The sequence below is a fragment of the Geospiza fortis genome, unplaced genomic scaffold (genome assembly GCF_000277835.1).
Source record: "Geospiza fortis unplaced genomic scaffold, GeoFor_1.0 scaffold10, whole genome shotgun sequence".
Classification (NCBI taxonomy): domain Eukaryota; kingdom Metazoa; phylum Chordata; class Aves; order Passeriformes; family Thraupidae; genus Geospiza; species Geospiza fortis.
This window is the reverse complement of record NW_005054326.1, coordinates 234,575-253,059: the sequence shown is the minus strand read 5'-3', so window position 1 is coordinate 253,059 and position 18,485 is coordinate 234,575. Positions and strand designations below refer to the sequence as shown.

Here is an 18,485-nt window from a genome sequence, read left to right as displayed (position 1 = left end):
GTAGAAGGAAACAGTCTGAGCTCTTAAGAGGTAGTAGTTGATGAATTTTTGATGAATTATTTTAATAGCCTTTTCTAAGGAGGGAGGCATGGAAGCATGTCATTATGTTGTTCAGAATTAATTTCAATCTTCCTCACAGCTTGCATTGTATACCATGTACTTATAATTTTGATGGACCAAAATATTGGTCCTCATGAGTAATAAAGCTTTTTTTTTTTGCTAAGAAAATGAAGATGATATTAAGAAATAAGATTTTCTCCTAAAAGTTTTTTTTTTTTCTGAGGCTTTTGACCCCTGGCACCTACCTGAGAGGTTGCGTAGCTGTGAACTAAAAATGAAAGATCGGACTTTCTGTAAATTGTGGCATTCAGTAGATACATGTAGCAAAGAATTACTAGCCTTAAGCATAGAACATGCTTATTCAAAATAATAGTAACACAGCTGCATTCTTCTGCCAGTCCTGTTAATCTGCCAATTTTATAACAATTTTTATGGGAAGATACAAATCATAGGACATCAATACCCTTTTTATACCTGAACCTCTCAGTCTGTATTTTATTCCATAACTCTCTGTTCTCTCCTGGAGTGCAAATATGTCCACAGATTATCCTGTCTTCCCAGTACCAGTTTCAAGGACTAGATACACATCTTGCTGTCTTTAAATGTGAAATCAGTGTAGTGGCAGGTGAGTGGTGAGCCTTCTGTGGCTTGGACCACTAGTAACCATTTTTCTGCATAATAAGCATTTGATGATGAGAAAAGCATCAAGCAAAAGCTGCATAATTCCTCTCATTCCTTCAGCAGTTTAAACTTCTTTTCCTTTTCCTGTTTCCACTATCTGCTGATAAGGCATTTTTCAGCAGGTGCTTCCCTCCTGTAGCATCCTGGATTTTCCTTGCCTTTGGGACAGCATCCTTTCTCCTGTCCTAGAGTTTCTGTGTCTTAACTGCCTTTGTAATTCCAGCAGTGATAGTTCCTAGAGAAATCTCTCCTACTGTGACTTTGTTAAGCTGACACAATCAAATGCATGTGACTTCTTACCATGTGATGAATGGGCTCTTTATGCAGCCCTGAAACCCCGTGCTTGATTCTTTCCCTTTGTACTTTAACCTGCCAGTGACAGGAGGTAAACAACAGAACCATTTTCTGTGCCTTTGTTCCAATCATGGGTTTTCCCCGTGCTTGGATGATGATTCCTTTCATCTTCCATGAAGTTGAGCTGTTGTGCAGTTGGCCTGTGAGGCACCGAAATGTGCCCATAAGGTGGAGAGCTGTTGCTTTGAAGTGTTTGATAACCTACAGTAAGGTTCTGGGGGGAGGTTTGTGTAGCCCGAGTTGTCTGAATGGGCAGAAGGAATTTGGGTAAATACTCCTCTGGGTTGCTTTTCAGGGAGTGTGGGCTTTGAAGGGAGAACTTGGTTGACCTCTGACAAATTTCATGATATTTCCATGTACTTACAGGAATCTTTCTAGAGCATAAATACCAAAGTGGCTTGAAGGAGGAAGGCAGAAGGATGTAACAGAATTTCAGGTACAAAAGAGAATTTTTAGAGTAATTTAGGGTGAGCAAATGACTCAAGGCTTTTAACTTGAATCACAGAACTTAAAGCCTTTTCTGTTAGAGAAGTGTTTATGTATTACCTACAAAAGCAGACTACAGACAGACTTTTTTGATACTGCATTTATTTGCTCCATGTAAATAAATGGAATTGTCTACTTGACTCCTGGTGCATGCCAGCTGAGTGAAAAAGACAGGCAAAGTCTTGAAGGTCAAAGAGAGACATTTGAGTCTTAAGAATAGTTTTCTAGGGGAAGTATTTGTAAATTCTGATTGGGTGAAATTTCATCCTTTGCAAATCTACTTGCAAGTTTCAAACAATTCAGCTTTCTTTTCAGTCTGGCATTTTTCTATTGGTTCTTTGGGGTTATGATTGAAATCTTGGCATTTGCTTCTCTATTTGTCTTCTTCCTCCATTGCATTGCAGGATTTTTTGGTAAAGTGTGATTGGAAGAGACCTGGTAAAATCAAGTTTGAGTTTCCACCAAAGCACATTTCCTCTTGTTTTAAAGCTGATTGTGTTCAAATGTTGTTGTTCTGTAGATTTCTTTATCACCTCTTCCATTCCTTCATTTTTGTAAGTCTTGGGAAGAAATGTTAATTCTTTGAAAGCATATGAGTTGACATTTTGCTTCAGATCAAAAGATCTTAACATCTGCATTTCTCCTTCACTTGCTGTTCTAAGAACTGGAAGTAATGTGAATTTTACTCATACTGCTAGTCACTGAAGTAAGTGCTTGAATAAATTTTTTTCCTACAGAAAAGCATTTTTGGATAGACAGAGCAGAGTATCTCCAAGTATTTCCCACTTAGACAGTATGAAGGCAATGGGACACGTTTATGGAGATGGTTTCCAGGCCCCACTGGTGCCTCCCATGCTGGCATTGATGTGCCTGGGTTATGAACAGACTGTCAGAGCTTGAAATTCTGCAGAAAAGGCAAACTGGTGATCCAGTCAGCCATGCATGGGCAGTGCCCAGGAGGCTGGGAACGTGTAGAAATGGCCACTCTCCATGTCTGCTCTGTCTCCCAGAAAACTCTCTCTGAAGCACCAAGGAATTTGTCCTGGGTGATGGTTGTGGAGTTGCAGCTGGATTCAGCTGGGCAGTGTTTCTGTGCTTGGGGAGGGCAAGTGTTGCTGCTCAGGGTTTGCTGCCTGTCAGCAGGTTTTGTAACCATTGCTTGCTGTGCTGGGTGTTGAAACTAGGAGAGGGAGGGAGTAGTTCTGTTTATAATTCACTGGCACAACAGTTTTCCTGCACAGGGGTTAGATTCCATGGGTTTTGCCTTTGTTCTCCTGGAGATCCTATCTGCCTGATTTGGGCAGCAGTGGGGGGGTGTGTCAACCTTTTACAGTGATATAAGAGAAAAAAATAGTGTTGTACTGCTGGGTTAACTTGCATCTTCCTCCAACTGTTTCAGATTGATAGACTCTGCTGTTAAGTTCAGCAGTACCCTTTCAATCTCTCTTTGTTTATTTTTGTAACAGAGCATTTCTTTTTCCATAAGCCCAGCATGCTTGTTTTCTTTTTCTCTTGTCAGGATTAACAATGGCAGAGGAGCAGAAAATGGCACATGAGGCTCTTCTGCAGTAGAAACAATTTCTACAGGCCCTCCCCCAAACTACTGCTGAGCACATGGTGGCATTGAGGCCCTGGGCCCTTGTCAGATACTGAGCTTTGACAGAAGATCAGTAGAAAATCAGAAAATCAGCTCAGAGATTCAGCAGACCCTTTTCACCTGAAGATATTTAAGGAGGGAGCTAGTTCTAATCAGTGTTCTAGCAAGGCTGCTGCAGAATGTGACTTTGTCCTGGGACTATTTGCTAAATGAGTTTTGAATGTTAGTGCTTGTTTTTAATGAGTGCCAGCAAGCAGTCACCCATGACCAGTTGTGTAAAGCTGTTTTCAAGTGCTATATTAAATGGTCTGTATCTTTTATAAGAAGGTGACCTACAAAAGAAAAACACTAAACTCCAGGAACCTCCAAGTACTTGACATTTTGACCAATGGGCCTAAAGGGGTTTTGGCACTGTGCTAATGAAAGTCTTTTTTTGGTCCAGTGACAGCAAAGGCAGCTTGGCACACCCTGCTCAGAGGTTTCCTTTTGGAGACTGCTGTGGCTGTGTTTACAAGCTGGTCAGGGAGAATGTGAATTCTAAAGGACAAAGCTGTTACTTTAAAATAACTTGGTATGTGCAGAAGTTAGGGAAAGTCAGGGAAATTTTATGATGCTGTTTGTTTCCAGTTTATTTTTCACAACTCATAAGCTGATGAAATTCTGAAAAATGTGCAACAGGCTTTTAGGAGAAATGGCATGGCAGCCTGCACTTACTGCTGCTTCCCCCTTGCAAGAGGCTGGTTGATAAAAGGTCACTTGACAGAATGGGCACAGAGGAGTTGCTGCTGAAAAACAGCAATCTGGCCAGCTGAAAGGGATGTTACAGAACTGCCATTAGAAAAATAACATTTTTATATTATAGCCTTGAACGTGTTTTGGCCATTATGCTGAAAGCTCTCGAGTTACTGAATCTGGCACGCTGCCCCAAGGAACATAAAATGATTTGAATGTCATGTTAAGCACTATTAATAATTCATCTGATGAGATCAAGATAAACAAGAGCAAAAACTCAGAGTCATGTCTAGACTTTGTGACTTCAGTTTAATGTGGGGGATAACAGTGGTATTGTAAATGCAGCAACATATGTTTTGTAACTTGAGTTTTAAGAAGAAAATAATGTCTAAGTACTGTGTCATATAATATGCCATGACTCAGTGTTAATCAAGACATTTGGTTTTTCTGAGCTATCTTGCCTGTGTCCCTACCAAGGCACAGAGTTTTGCCAGGGCACTGATCAAGAAGACAGTGGGGGAGTGTCTGTCAACAGCTGAAGGAAGCAAGAATATTAGAACAAATTCAGACTGCATCATGCTTTGAAAATTCCTGTGGTGGTAGGTTTAGGGCACTGGTGGCATCTTGGTGGTGAGTTGGCATCACAGACAGCTGAACTTTGAGACATGGGAGTTCATTAACTCCAGAGCTTAATACTACATAGGTATGTGCATGGTCAGTTGGGCTCCTGGGTAACTGAGTAATGACTCTGTCTGAAAAGAAACTCTAATGCACAAAACTTGTGCCCTTTCTGGGGCCTAGGAGAGTTTATTGCATTGCTAGTTGTCCTGGTTTTGACTGGGACAGCTAATTTTCTTTCTTGTAGCTGGTACAGTTCTGTGGTTTGCATTTAGGTGAGAGTGACATTGATAACACCCTGATGTTTTAGTTGTTGCTAAGCAGTGCTAGCCCTAAATCAAGGACTTTTCAGTGCCTCGTGCTGTGCCAGTGAGGGGAGGCACAGGAGGCTGGGAGGGAGCAGCTGACCTGGGCTGGCCAAAAGGATGTTCCAGGCCATGGAACATGGAGCCCAGTACAAAAACTGGGGAGAGCTGGCTGGGAGATGCTGGGAGACAGGATGGGTGTTGGTCACGTGGGGGTGAGGGAGAAAGTGACCACTTTTTAGAGTAAAAGGTGGCTCCATTCAGATTTCATTTATCTTTTAGTTTGCACACTCATATGACAACATTGACAGCACTTTCTGAAGTGATGAACCAGAACTTGTCACCTGTGCAAGGAGCAGTCACGTGCAAACTTTCTAGAAATCTTTAAACTGTGACAGCAAGAAACTACAGACCTCAAGAAAATACACTTTGCTTGAATTCCATTGAACATAACAGTCAAAAGTGGGAAAAATGTTTCTGGAGTCTTTTTCTGCAGTTATGACTTGACTTTTGACAGGCTTTTCCCTAGTAAGGACATTATTAACCAGCATGTCTGTTAGCAAATTTGAGAGTGATAGTATAGAAAGTGTTGGTCTGTGTGGGGAGGATAAGCTGTTGTAGTAAACAAGAGATGTTACATTTACTAGAGCAGGTTTTACTGCACTTTTCTCTGTAACAGGATCTTTGGCTATGTGATCTGACATTTTTGGACTGCATTCAGATGAGAAATTCTTGTAGTAAATGTAAACTTTTTTTTACCTTTTGTGCTATTGCTGTAAAAGTGAAATTTTATTGTTAAACTGACTTAATGATCAGCACTGTGCAATTGAGCTCTTGGGTTTCTTGCTCTTTGTTTGCTCTGGTTCTCTAAGCCTTGGGTTTGGTATTAAACTTTTTTGATCCCTACCAAAATATGCTCTGGAACTCTTGTTTAGGTGATGATCTGTCCCTGGAAGTGTGTTGCCTGGTTCTCCATACAAAGTGATATAATTAAATCTGATTTCTACCTTTTTATTTACATTCTTGTCTGTCACTGTTATCACAAAAGAAGCTGTAACACCTAACAAAATTAACTGAATATTGATAAACCAGTAAAGCTGATTCCTCTGGATGTTTTCACTTGTCCTTCAGATTTATTTTATTCTCTGGTACTGTTACTCAACTTAGATTGTGTTTATACACCTGTTGGATAATTTCCATCTCATTGGTACCTGGACTGGTTTTCAGTAGCTTTAACACTTTGTGAATTTGTAAAGGGAGTAGAATTAAAATTGGAACAATTGCTTGGCATTTCCATAGAGTTAAATGTCCAGACCTTTTAGAGTGTACATATCCAGAAGCCATGATTTCTGATTATTGTAAAAGCCTGATTGTAAACATTGCTGCATGTGTTCAGCAGAAGAGTGACAGCTGGTGATTGTAACAAGTTTGCTTGTTACAAACCAGGGGGGTTATTTAAAGATACTCTAAAATGCTCTAAAGACTTCACAGAATTGTTTAGTCAAATCTGAGGTGCTTTAAAAGAGGTTGAGTAAATTAGATGATGTAAAAGAACATCTGAGACATCAGCTGAGTGAAAATCCCTTTGGCCTATGGCCTAGAAACTACAAAGGCAAAAGTTATTCTTCAAGCACTTAATTCAGGATGTACCATAGCTCATTAAAAATGGGATTATCAGAGTTTTCTTCTGGGCTCTCATTTCTTGCACAGTTTTAGGCAAGTGATATTATTTACCCAATATGTTTCTCATTTCAAAATGTGATTCTGTGGGCAGGACTTAGAAATAGTTGAAAATGTGTCCTAAAAGGATGTGCTTGCTTATGTTGTTATGGTCTGGAATTACTCATGAATTTCTGATACAGTCAGCTGAAGAGGAGAAAATAATGAGTCCTGAGATATGAAGGAAGTTGTGACAGTGGAAATATTACAATATGCCTTCTGAGCAGGAGAGTGGGATTCTTTCTTTCAGTCATTGAAGAGCTGCAGGTCAATAGACTCCTTCAGATATCCAAGTGAAAACTGCTTTTGGTGTTGCCCTCCAGGGTAGATTTCTGACTTTAAACGAGCACCGTTTACTGTTCTTCCCAGTGAAACACTGCAGGAGGGAGTCAAGGGAGGATGGGTGTTCCAGAACAGGCCTCCTTTTGCCTCCTTAGCAAGAAAAGGACTAAGAGCTGAGCTTTAGTTTTTTCCCCTTGAATGCTAATTTTGAAGTTTAATGGCAGGAAGGAGATAGTAAAATCAATTCAATTTTTTGGCAGTAATCTGGACTGTGTATATGATATGAATTCCTTTTATCACCAAAAGAAGCTCAGTAATGATTTGTTTGTAGGCACATGGCCAAAATGCGAAGATTTTGGACTAGCTCAGAAATAGCTGTGCTCTTCAAGCTTTACAGTCTGTTCAAATTTAAGCCTTCCCATCATTCTAGAAATGGGAGTGTGTGCAGAGGGGGAAATGAACATTTTTTGGCTTTGAGTCACTGGGCAGACTGCAATGAATACAGGCTTTGATTCTGTAAGGGACCTTTTTTCCTTCAGTCCACCCAGTTGTGTAAATGGAGGGTTGCTAATTTGTGCCCCCCATTTGAGCTGGTTATTGTGTGCTGCTGGGGGAGGGAGTTCTAGAGTAGTAAAAGGCACAGCAGTGCTGCTTCTTTCAAATGCACTGGAACTGAAATGCCAGCCTTGCTTTTCCATAAGGTTTCTTTGCTTTCTAAACTGTGCAGACTATCCTGAGCATTTCCTCCAGACCTCCATGGCAGGGCACTTGGACTGGTTGATCTTTACAGCTGCCTTCTAACCCAACCCATTTTATGTTTCTGTGACCTTGGGTTAATTATTTATGATATTGAAAGCCCAGAATCCTAGAGAGCTCCATTAGTAGAAAAAGCCACTGCTGTGGGGCAGCAGTGTCAGTGAATGTTGTTGAGTCAGAATGAAACCAAATTTGCTTTTTATTCCTGTGCCTAACAGGAATTGTGCCTATTTTAGAAGGATATTAAAGCTATTTGCATCTTTCTGTTGCCTGGTGCCTCTGTCAATAGGACTAATGGGCTTATCTAGGTAGAGAGAGTGTATTTAATACTGTCTTTTTCTGCTGGAGAATCTGCTTAGAGCTGGTCAATATATCAATCACTGCTGTAAAATACAAGATATTGTTCAGAGGAATTGTTCACTAGAATCATAAATGAAGGTGATTATATGGTACAAGGTATGTGGGTTATTTGTTTAGGCAATCAAGTTTTCCTAGTGTGGACGAATGTGAGGTCATACATAAAACCTGAAGGATGTGTAGTGTGTATTACATACCAGAAATTGCATTCTGGGTAAGCAAAATTGGGTCAACAACTGGGATGGGACCTCTTTGAAAGATGAAGCTTCAGTGACTACTGCAAGGCTTGGATACAAAACAGGTATGAACATGTCATTTCTCTGTCAAAACCCCCAAAAGTATTGAAGGCTCTGGATAGCTCACTGTAGGCTGGAAGAAGTCTCATTTTATTTATGCAAAATGAGAGTTTTAAGCAGCTTATTGAGTTAACTTGACAGAAATGGTTAATAAGGCTTGACACCAGGGAGAGAGCTGTAATGTGGGACAGATGCACAGCCAGCTCCCATCCCTGGCTTGAGAGTTCAGGGCATTAATCTGAACATTACTGATAATAATTTGTAAATAAAGTAAGTGAGATTATATACTATATTCTCAGTCACTTTGGATGGTATTATTGATACATCATCTTGATTTTAAAGTTGTTAACCATGGTATGGGAACAGGAGGGGGAAAAGTGTTCTGGGAAATCTGGAGGAGGCCAGTCTCCCTCTGTGCTGACTGTGGAGCTTTCTTGGCCTGGCCATGGGGTGTGTGGCAGCTTTCTGCATTAAGTCTTGAGGGTGCAGAAGGCTCCTTCTCTCCTTCCTAGCTTCCTCCAGTTTGTTTACATTGGAAGTTGAAATGTTGAATAGAGCCTTTGATTGGCCATGAGCATTGTAGGAAGCAAACAGGAATGTAGAACTTCCATGGCCCCCTGCTTTTCTCCTCCATGGGAAGCTGGAGAGTATCAAAATATGCAGATGATGTGATAAGTCATGCTAGAGCAGAAAAGTACCACACTGTTCCTGTAAAGTTATTAACGATGTGCACCAGCCTGATATCCCAGCTGAGTGGATTATTTTATTTTTCCTTTTCATAATTCTCTTGGTACACCCTGAAGATATAGCCATTTCTCTTTATTTGAACTTGGCTTAAAACTCTGATCGCTGTTACTGCTTTTCTTTGATAACTTGCCTTTGTCTAACTGGCAGAAGTTTCATGGTAGTTTCTGAAATACCTTGAAAAATCAAATATATGAGTAAATTCCAATGTTGGATTACAAGCTGAACAGAAGTGTCAGTTAAACAGAATAGATTTTCAGATTTGGAGTGCAAATTGAGGTGAAACATTTCTAACAAGGTAAATGGATTCCTCTCCTTGACTTGCCTTTTATTACCCTGAAATGCCAGATCCATTATGGAGGCATTAACACTGGCACAGTGACATTGAAACATAAAATAGGGAGTAATCCTTCCCTAGAGGTGGGAAGGCTGCAAGCCTCAGCCTCCATATCTGGGATTTAATGAAGCGTGACTTAGAGGAGCACTGCTGGCTTCCAAACCTGCTGGAAACATATGCAGAATGGATTAGACATGTGAGCTGTTCTCAGATACCTAAGAATGTAATCATTTTTTTTGCTTGTTCTTCTGAATTCTTTTCTCAGTGCTGTACAAGGAGAGACTTTCTTTATTTGCCAAGAGCTCAAATCATAGCTTTGTGTGGAAAACAGCATCACCTTCCTCTGTCCATCTTCCTACAAAGTGTTTTCTCTGTTTTTTTCCCCCTCCAGTGTTCTGATGATAATAAACACAATGATGAGCCACCTCAAGAAGATGAAGGGTTTATGGGAATGTCACCTCTTCTACAAGCCCACCATGCTATGGAGAGAATGGAAGAATTCGTGTGTAAGGTAAGGGCACGTGGAAACTGCTGAAGTAATTTCCTTTTCTAGGCAGCTCCAGTGGGCAGCAAACTGTACTTGGAGGAGCTGCACTGCTAATGTGAGGGAGAGGAGGTTCTCACTGTCCCCAGATGGGCATCTCATGTTCTGAGTGCCAATACTGTGCTTCCTCAGCATCTGTCTGTCATACAGGATTAAACTGTAGAGCTTGGAACAGGAGGGATTTACAACTGACACTCCACAGCTGATCATGCAGCTCAGGTGTGTCCCTTGAGAAACACCTGTGAGTGCAAAGCAGAACAAAAGCTTTCTCGTTTGAGGCACTTTGACTTACAAGGTCATTTGACCTGATTTCTTCAGATTTGCAAATATTTTGCTTTCCCAGCACCACTTGCATCTATTGTAGAATAAGCTTTGTCCCTGACTTGAAAACAATGCTGTATTGAAACCATACATAAGTAAATCCATTGTAGATTTTGTAATTGTTGACCTTGGCTCAATTTTTGCTACTTTTTAGAGCCACTGGGCTGTGTCAGTCTCTGGCCTTCCTTTCTCTCTGAAAGGAATGCTGCCTCTTTATACACTGGCTCCTGCTGGTTTTATGAGCTATTTTTGATATTTTTACAGAGGGACCCTGGTGACTTGGTGGTCTTTTGTGTATGGATCATTTTGATTTTTTGCTTTTGTTGATTTTTTTTTTTACTATGCATCTTTGCCTCTTTTAAAATATTTTGTAGGGTGGATTGTGTAAAATGAATTCCCTCCTTCTGTTTCTACCTCAATTCACATTTTTTGTTCATGAACTAAACCAGTTATTTCCTTGTTGAATGTATTTAAGAACCCAGTCTTTAACTGGGCTGCTTCTTCCGAATGGCTTTGTTTTCCTTCCATGCACGAGTGTGGAGAATTGATTTAAAAACTCTGAGCTCTTGTTGTTGAAACTGAAATAAGAATGTAGCTTTTTAAACTCAGTGTTTCAGGAACCTTCAGCCTTGCTCCTGTAACTCTAGCCAGCCATCAAGCCCACAGCAGCCTGCAGAAACAGCCCCGGTACATAAAGCAGCTCCCTGCTCCCCCTGTCCCTGGCGGCGCTGCCACTCTGAAGCCTCCATGTGTCTTGTGTTACTGCAGCAGTGCTGGAACATCTGTGCACACTTATTTCCTGTGGAGCCAGCTGCAAGAATAGCTCTGTGCACAAACCCCCTCTCCCTTTAAAGAAGAAATCCCATGGAATTGAGAGTCATGAGTCTCTTGCCTAAACTGCTCTGTCACTATTTGCTTGGGAGTGTTTCTTTCCCACTCTGAACAAGGGGGTTGGGCTTTTCTTGTTGGCCTCTCACCATTTCACATTTTCTGGCCACTATTAGTGCTAATGGGTAGCTTCTTTTGCTAGCCTTCCCCAAATGCTAGCAGATAAACAGGTTGGCTTGTGGTGGAGGAACAGGCTTATTTATTTATTGGAGAGAACTAGGTCTAGGCTTCTTCAGTTAAATGGAGAAGAAGGCCTGTAAAATAACAGAACGTGGAAATGAATTAAATGTTTTCTCTTCACCAGCAGTAAAAACACCCAATAGCCTTCCTGTCTAGTGGAATGCTGAAGTATTTCTTTCTCTGATGGTGCAGTTCATAATGGTGCAGTTTTGAACTGAAAACAGTGACTGTAGCATGTTATTTCAGGTGTAAAACCTTTTCCCCAGAGATGTTCCATCAGCTCTCCTCTGTTTACTGTACTCACAGGTTAACTCCATTTTTACTAATATGGGTTTTCTGACTATTTCCATGCACTGAAGGAGCTCCAGTGCCTGCATTTCACTGAACTCTTGTATCCCCCAGGTGTGGGAGGGCAGATGGAGAGTGATTCCCCACGATGTTCTGCCCGACTGGCTGAAGGACAATGACTACCTGCTGCATGGCCACAGACCACCCATGCCTTCCTTCCGGGCCTGCTTCAAGAGCATCTTCAGAATACACACAGAGACTGGCAACATCTGGACTCATCTCCTAGGTACTCATCCTAAATCTCATCCAATGCCTTTGTCACTCTCAAAGAAAAGAGAGCAAGATGGAAAGGTCTGTGGGGTTGTCAGCATTATCATTCCACTAGTAACCTGTTAAATTAGCAGCTTGGTATCCCTCTCCTAATTTTATCCCATCAGAGTTGGATTGGACTTGCTTAATTGTGGCATACTATACAAACAAATGCATTAAACATTTCCTAATCAATAAATTACTGTAAGATCCTTCTTCTCCCAAGTGTTAATTGGGATTGCATTTCTTGCCACTGGAACACACTTAAGTTGCAGCTTCTCTGAGCTGTGAGAGCCTTGAAGGGAAGAGGTGGTGCTTGTAGAAAGAAGAGTTTTCAGTATGCATGAGCTTGACACCTCTCTGCCTTGCTGCTTTTCAGGATGCGTGTTCTTCCTTTGTCTGGGAATCTTCTACATGTTCCGGCCAAACATGTCCTTCGTAGCACCTGTGCAGGAGAAAGTGGTCGTTGGGCTGTTCTTCTTGGGAGCCATACTCTGCCTCTCCTTCTCATGGCTCTTCCACACAGTTTATTGCCACTCAGAAGGTGTTTCCCGGCTCTTCTCCAAGTAAGTGCCTCGAGAACAGGACAGGCCAAATAGGAAACAGGTGGGAAAACAGGGCTGGGATTTGTGCCTGGAGCCCCAGTGTGGGAGTTGTTCATTGCATGACTGCATGTACTTTGGAACAGAGTTGAGCAGAGATTTAATGCAGCTTCTTCTAATTATAGTTTGTTTCAACATGAGTTTTTGTGCTGTCATTTGAGTCTTAAAACTCCATCATTTTCTGCTGTTTGGCAGGCATGTGCTTGCATCTTGCTGCTGTAAGTAATATGCCTTGAGCTTAGTTGCAGGACTTTGAATTTTTAGTGCAACCGTTACTTGTCATTTCAGCTGTTCTGACTTTGAACCTGAAACTTATGTAAGACAGTTCCACAGTGTGTATCAAGATGTCTTGGTCTTTTGGTTTTACTGCATGTTCTTTTTTTGGCTGGCTGCTGAATATCTGATATTTCCTAAAGCTACTCAGCCAGGATTCTGTAATCTGCAAGACCACCTCTAAAGTAGCCCAGCAGTTAAAGTCCCCTACTGAAAAATTAACTCCTTCAGCTTTTGCAGGGGTGTTTTGTCAGGGTGTGGTAAAAAGCAGGGGCTGTGGATTTCCTTTTTTACATGGGTGCACAAAAAAGCAGCGTGGTTGAAAAATTGCAGCATTATTCCACTGTGGTCACTGAAGCTGATGCCCAGTTAACTCTTACTTGTCAGATACTGAAGTGTTTGCCTTGGCTGTGTTCTCAGAACATACTGTGTGCCCTGCCTTCAGAGGGCTCTTGCAGTGCTTTTTTTCCTCATCTGAAACTAAAATGGGAGTTTTCCTCACAAAGCTTTGGTCTAAAGGCTGCTGAAGGTATTGCTGATGACCGTGTCAAAAATGGCCTTCCTGGCTCTCTGTAAGGTAATCCATTACTGTAGGTGGAAGAGTTGCTGTCAGGACCTCAGCTGCAACAGTGAGAATAATTTAGTTGCAGTGAGAAGTAGACAGTTGCTCTACTAAAGAAGGGTGTGTAGGTGTGAGGATTTCCAAAGGTTCTCACTTCTTATGATGCTGATTTTTGTTTTCTTCTAGGCTGGATTATTCTGGCATTGCACTCCTCATAATGGGCAGCTTTGTACCATGGCTGTACTACTCCTTCTACTGCAACCCTCAGCCTTGCTTCATCTACTTGATTGTGATTTGTGTCCTGGGCATTGCAGCCATAATTGTCTCACAATGGGACATGTTTGCCACCCCTGAATACCGGGGTGTAAGGGCAGGTAAGACCTGAAATTAACTGCTTTGCTTCTTGACTGCCTTTCCTGCTTCCTGCTTGCCACTTGGAAAAACCACCTTGGGTAGACTTAATTTTGTAGACCTTATATTACTGAACTGGGACCTTGGTGAGTTTTCTTTCAGCATTTATTGTACCCAGCTGGATGCACAGATAAGGGCTGGTGCAAGTCCTGGAAGTGCATTCCTGAAATGGACAGTAACACATGCAGTAGGAAAGGTGGTGCAAAGGATTTCTAGCTGCATCTAGCAACTTTGTTCTCAAAAAATGACTGGCTGCTTGGGGTGTGTATGTGTATTTGTTGTGCTTGTGCTTTTTTTTAACACTAGACTCAGACACTAGCAAATCATTGAATGATTGAGTTAATGTGAATGATTTGCCTGGATAAAACACAAGAGTTAAGATGAAGACTGTTCTTCTCTTCACGTCATCAAAAGAACAAAACCAGATTTGGGTTCACATTTTGAGGAAGGAAGAAAGAGAGCTTTAGGGGGCAGCTATGGAATGTGCACACAGCTGGGTTGAATAGTAATATTTCTTGTTTCTTAACCTGCACATGCTGTCTACAGTAAACCTAGATTTCCTGGACAGGTTTGGGTACCTTCAGAGCATTCAACTTTCCAAACTTAAAATCTCTGTACAGGACATGAATATTCCCCCCATGCCCACTGTTTTTACAAGTTTTCTGTCCTTGCTGCTAAAATCTAAACAAATAATCAGTGTTCTCTTATATGGCAGATCAGACGAGCACAGATGCTGCTTTTCTGTTTGGTAGGAGTACTTGTGCAGCATATGATAAACAGTCTCTTTGTTGTGTCTCCTTGTCTTGCTCTTGAGCGTTGTGGTGAAGTGAGGCTCGGTCTGTGTGGTCTCAGTTCCCTCTACAGGCCGAGAGCAGGAACTGGCCTCACCTGCATTGGAGCTGGCAGGAACAACCAGCAAATGAAATATTCCAGCTATCTGCTGGGACATGTAACTGAGTAGCTTCTGGTATATGAAGGAAGTTTGTGCACTCTTCAGCTTCCTTTCCAATAAATCTCTTCTGGGGACCTGCAGCTTCAAGAGCTGTCACCCCTCTGCTGCTTTGGCAAACGCTGAGTTTTCCTCCCGTAGCTTTTGTGTTTTCATTGTCTCCCTTTGCCACCACTGCCTTCAAACCTGACTCTCCCGCATTTTCTTTGCCTCCCAGGAGTATTTCTAGGTCTGGGGCTTAGTGGGGTAATTCCCACTCTGCACTTTGTCATCTCTGAGGGGCTCCTGAAAGCAGCCACCATGGGGCAGATAGGCTGGCTGGCACTCATGGCATGCCTGTACATCACTGGTGCTGCGCTCTATGCCGCCCGCATCCCGGAGAGATTCTTCCCTGGCAAGTGTGACATCTGGGTGAGTCTGCTGAGTCACTGGTGAGGAGACCAAGCTGAAAGCTGGTCCCCCTTGAGCCTGGAGGATTTTGTGTCTATGTTTTCTTACTGCACCAGAAGCAATAGGTCTTCAGGGAGGGGCCAAATGACTCTGGGCTCTCTGAGCCTGGCATAGCTGGTGCCTCTCTTCCCAAGTTGGCAAAACCTGGCTGGTCTGAGGTAGCTGCTGGTGTGCAGATTCCCCTCAGTACATTGCTGGATTGCTTTAACAGATGGGCAAGGAACTGCAGACATTTGTGTGTGTGTTTATGTGTTGAGGATCCTGCAAAGACACATCTTTACCGTGCTTCTGTGCAGAGCAGTACATGGTCATTTCATTGATGTTCAGTGTGTTCTCTAGGATCTTCCCCATGTCTGGCTCATCTTGTATAGTCAGGACAGAGATGGTAGGGTTTGGCCCAGAAGAAGGGATAGTGGGATGAGCAAGTGGGTGAGTGGGGGAAACCTGGTGTGAGGAAAAGAATCATGGAGACTGGAGGAGAAATACCTGAGGAAGATGTAAGGAACAAAGCTGGGTGGAGCAAGAATAGAGATGAGGGGAAGCAGACCTTTGGAAGGCCACTGTCCTTGCACTTAGGATAGTTTAAGATCCCTAAGAAAGACTAGAAGTGAGAATGAGACCTGCACCAGTTTGCTTGGTTGGTCTGTTACTATAATGAGCTGAGCTCCACCAACTCTTTTCCAAACTTCCCATGAATCCTGCAAATACACATTTGTAGGAATATTTCAGGAGCATTATCCACGTTAGTATGGCTTCCCTCAGACAAGGGCATGCTTTGTCATGTAGCTCTCTCACAGTTGTCATTCTGCTCTCTTCCAGTCAGTGACATCCTGGGCATTCATTCAGAACATCCAGTTGTTTCTAGGTTTTAATACAATATCACATTTGTCTGTTCTGTTTCTCTGTGGTGAGAAATAAAATACCAGCATGCAGAATCCACTTGGTAAAACTTATGTCTGTGACCAGAGCAGAGTTTGTACCTGTTATCTGTATGAGAGGGCCATTTTTGTCCATAAACCACCAGTGTGTCTTGTAGAGGAACTAATTTTCAAGGCGTCCTGCTTAAGCCTTTTGCCTAAGGTTCTGAAATTCTCCTTGTCCCTTTGCAAAGATGACTTAGAGCAGCTCTTTAGTATGTTTTTTTGTTTGACCAGCTGGCTCAAATGATTCTGAAGTGAAGGGGGGTACATGTGTGTGCAGAGAATTCAATGATTTTGCTAAAGATAGAGGGAGAAGAAGGAATCGTGGGGTGAGCAAGTGGGTGGGTGGGGGAAACTGGATATGAGGGAAAGAATCATGGAGACTGGAGGAGAAATACCTGAGGAAGATGTAAGGAAAGAAGCTTTGTGGTTGACCAGCTGGTTCAGATGGCTCTGAAGTGAAGGAGGGGCCGTGTGTGTGCAGAGAATTGGATGATTTTGCTAAAGATAGCAGAGGGGTGGGTTGAGCACACAGCCTGGGGAGCTGTGCAGCTCGTGGCACTGCTCGGTGTCGCTGTGCACCTCAGCTGCAGGTGGCTCTGGGGCAGGGTGGAGCCCCAGCTGAACCCGGCTGTTTCCCTCTGCAGTTCCACTCCCACCAGCTGTTCCACGTGTTTGTCGTGGCTGGCGCCTTCGTGCACTTCCACGGCGTCTCCAACCTGCAGGAGTTCCGCTTCACGGTCGGAGGGGGCTGCACAGAGGAGGAGGGGATGCAGTAGGAGCCGCCTGCAGCCCCGGGGCAGAACCAAACGAGGAGAGCCGCGGGCCGAGCAGCCGGGCTTAGCAACAGGAATACCTAAGAAGAATCCAAGTTTCAGCTGATGAGGCATGGAGCTTCATGGGGATTCTGACTAACCAAGATAAAATTCTATACCTCAAGCAATGGAATAAATCAATTTGAAGACCAGGAAATTCTGCAAACCTAATTTATTCTTGGGATCTACAGATTGAGCTACAGAGGACCCTTTCCAAATCGGCTTCTGTTCAATGCCATATTTATTTGTAGAATTGGGGAGGGATAGCTTAGCAGTTTCCTTTTTTTTAAAAAAAAAAGAAAAAAAAGTCAAGGTTAAATTTATATCCTCTCGGAGGGTTTGGGCGTTGATTTTAGATGCTCTTTTGGGAGAAAAACAAAATGTAAATAAGATTTCTAACTTTCTGTTTAAATAAAATTTATATAAATGTTTTAAACAATGGGTGGGGGGAAAAAGGGTTTTTGTAAAGAATGCAACATGCAAGTACCACACACTGTTTCAATTTTGCACAAAATAAACGATTGCAGGAGGACCAGGTAAAATTCCCAGGAGTGAAGCTCGCTGGCCCTGTCGATTTTCCTAGTGGCCAGCACCTGGGCAATGTGGGGTCCTGGCCAGCACCTGGAGTAGGTTCAGGACGTGCACAGGAGTGTTGTGAAGGCTGGATTAATCATGGTGTCATCCAGGTCACAGTGTGAGCACATGGATTTGCTCCAGTGCCTGGAAAGGTGCATCTGCTCCCTGCCCCGGTGGGGGGACAGCTGCATTCCCAGCCTGTGTGCAGTGCGAGGTTTGGGATCATGGATCCTACAGTTGGTTGGTTTGGGTCTCATCATAGGAGCTGGAGCATGGTGGGATAACTGCATGTGAAATCGCAAACAGTCCAACTCCATCAGTGCCTGCCCGAGCCAGAGGCCCCCAGGGAGAGGATGGTTGCCATTTGCAAGCCTGCTTCGTTTGCTCAGAGGGATGGTGGTCATGGGCTTGTCAGGAGATCGTTGAGCATGTGAGGGGAAACAGAGGTGGGGTTAAGGTGGACTGGAAAGAGGAAGCTGTGTGCTCCAGGACTTGGAGTTAACAGGCACTGCAGACCTCAGGCACATTACCATCCTGTGTGTCAGGCTCCATATGCCAAGGCAGTTTGCAGGTTTTTCTTTTAAGGAGGAATAGATCCCTATTTTTTTTAATAATTTTTTTTGGTCCTTAGGTCTGCTTTCCATCTGTGCTTTAGCAATGGGACTGCTGGTATTTCTTAAGCCTAAACCTGAGAGTTCAGCTGGATTGCTGTGGTGCAGACACACCTCCTATATAAGGGGAGGCAAATACCCTTCTCCTGTGTAATTGATGTAGCTTGAGCTTTGGAGCCCAGTCAGAAGCCAGACTGAAGGAGAATCTTTGGAGTCGTAAGGTGAAACTTGAACATTTTGTTTGTTATGGCACAGGTATTGCTTGGAGGCTTTAGCTGGAAATTCAGAGCAATTACCTCTCTCACAGATGAGTTAAACAGCTCATACCATGCAGTATTTCACAGGGAAGGAAGCTAAAGGGTGGTTGGTTGTAGTGTGCGGTGGTTTTTTTGTTGTTGTTGTTGGGTTTTGGGTTTTTTTTTTTTAGATTCCCTCAAGTTTCAGTTTTCATTCTTCAAGGGA

General features: G+C 42.8%; 1 protein-coding gene across 1 annotated transcript in view; it reads left to right on the top strand.

The window, feature by feature from the left end:
• ADIPOR2 (adiponectin receptor 2) overlaps positions 1 to 17,371 on the top strand; it is a 42,234-nt gene extending 24,863 nt beyond the window's left edge. The window contains exons 3-8 of the mRNA XM_005421020.2: positions 9,716 to 9,835; positions 11,660 to 11,831; positions 12,234 to 12,420; positions 13,478 to 13,665; positions 14,869 to 15,062; positions 16,669 to 17,371. Of these exons, the coding sequence (XP_005421077.1) occupies positions 9,716 to 9,835; positions 11,660 to 11,831; positions 12,234 to 12,420; positions 13,478 to 13,665; positions 14,869 to 15,062; positions 16,669 to 16,800 (993 nt within the window). The 3' untranslated portion in view covers positions 16,801 to 17,371. The remainder of the gene's footprint in view (positions 1 to 9,715; positions 9,836 to 11,659; positions 11,832 to 12,233; positions 12,421 to 13,477; positions 13,666 to 14,868; positions 15,063 to 16,668) is intronic.
• The last annotated feature ends 1,114 nt before the right edge of the window (positions 17,372 to 18,485 follow it).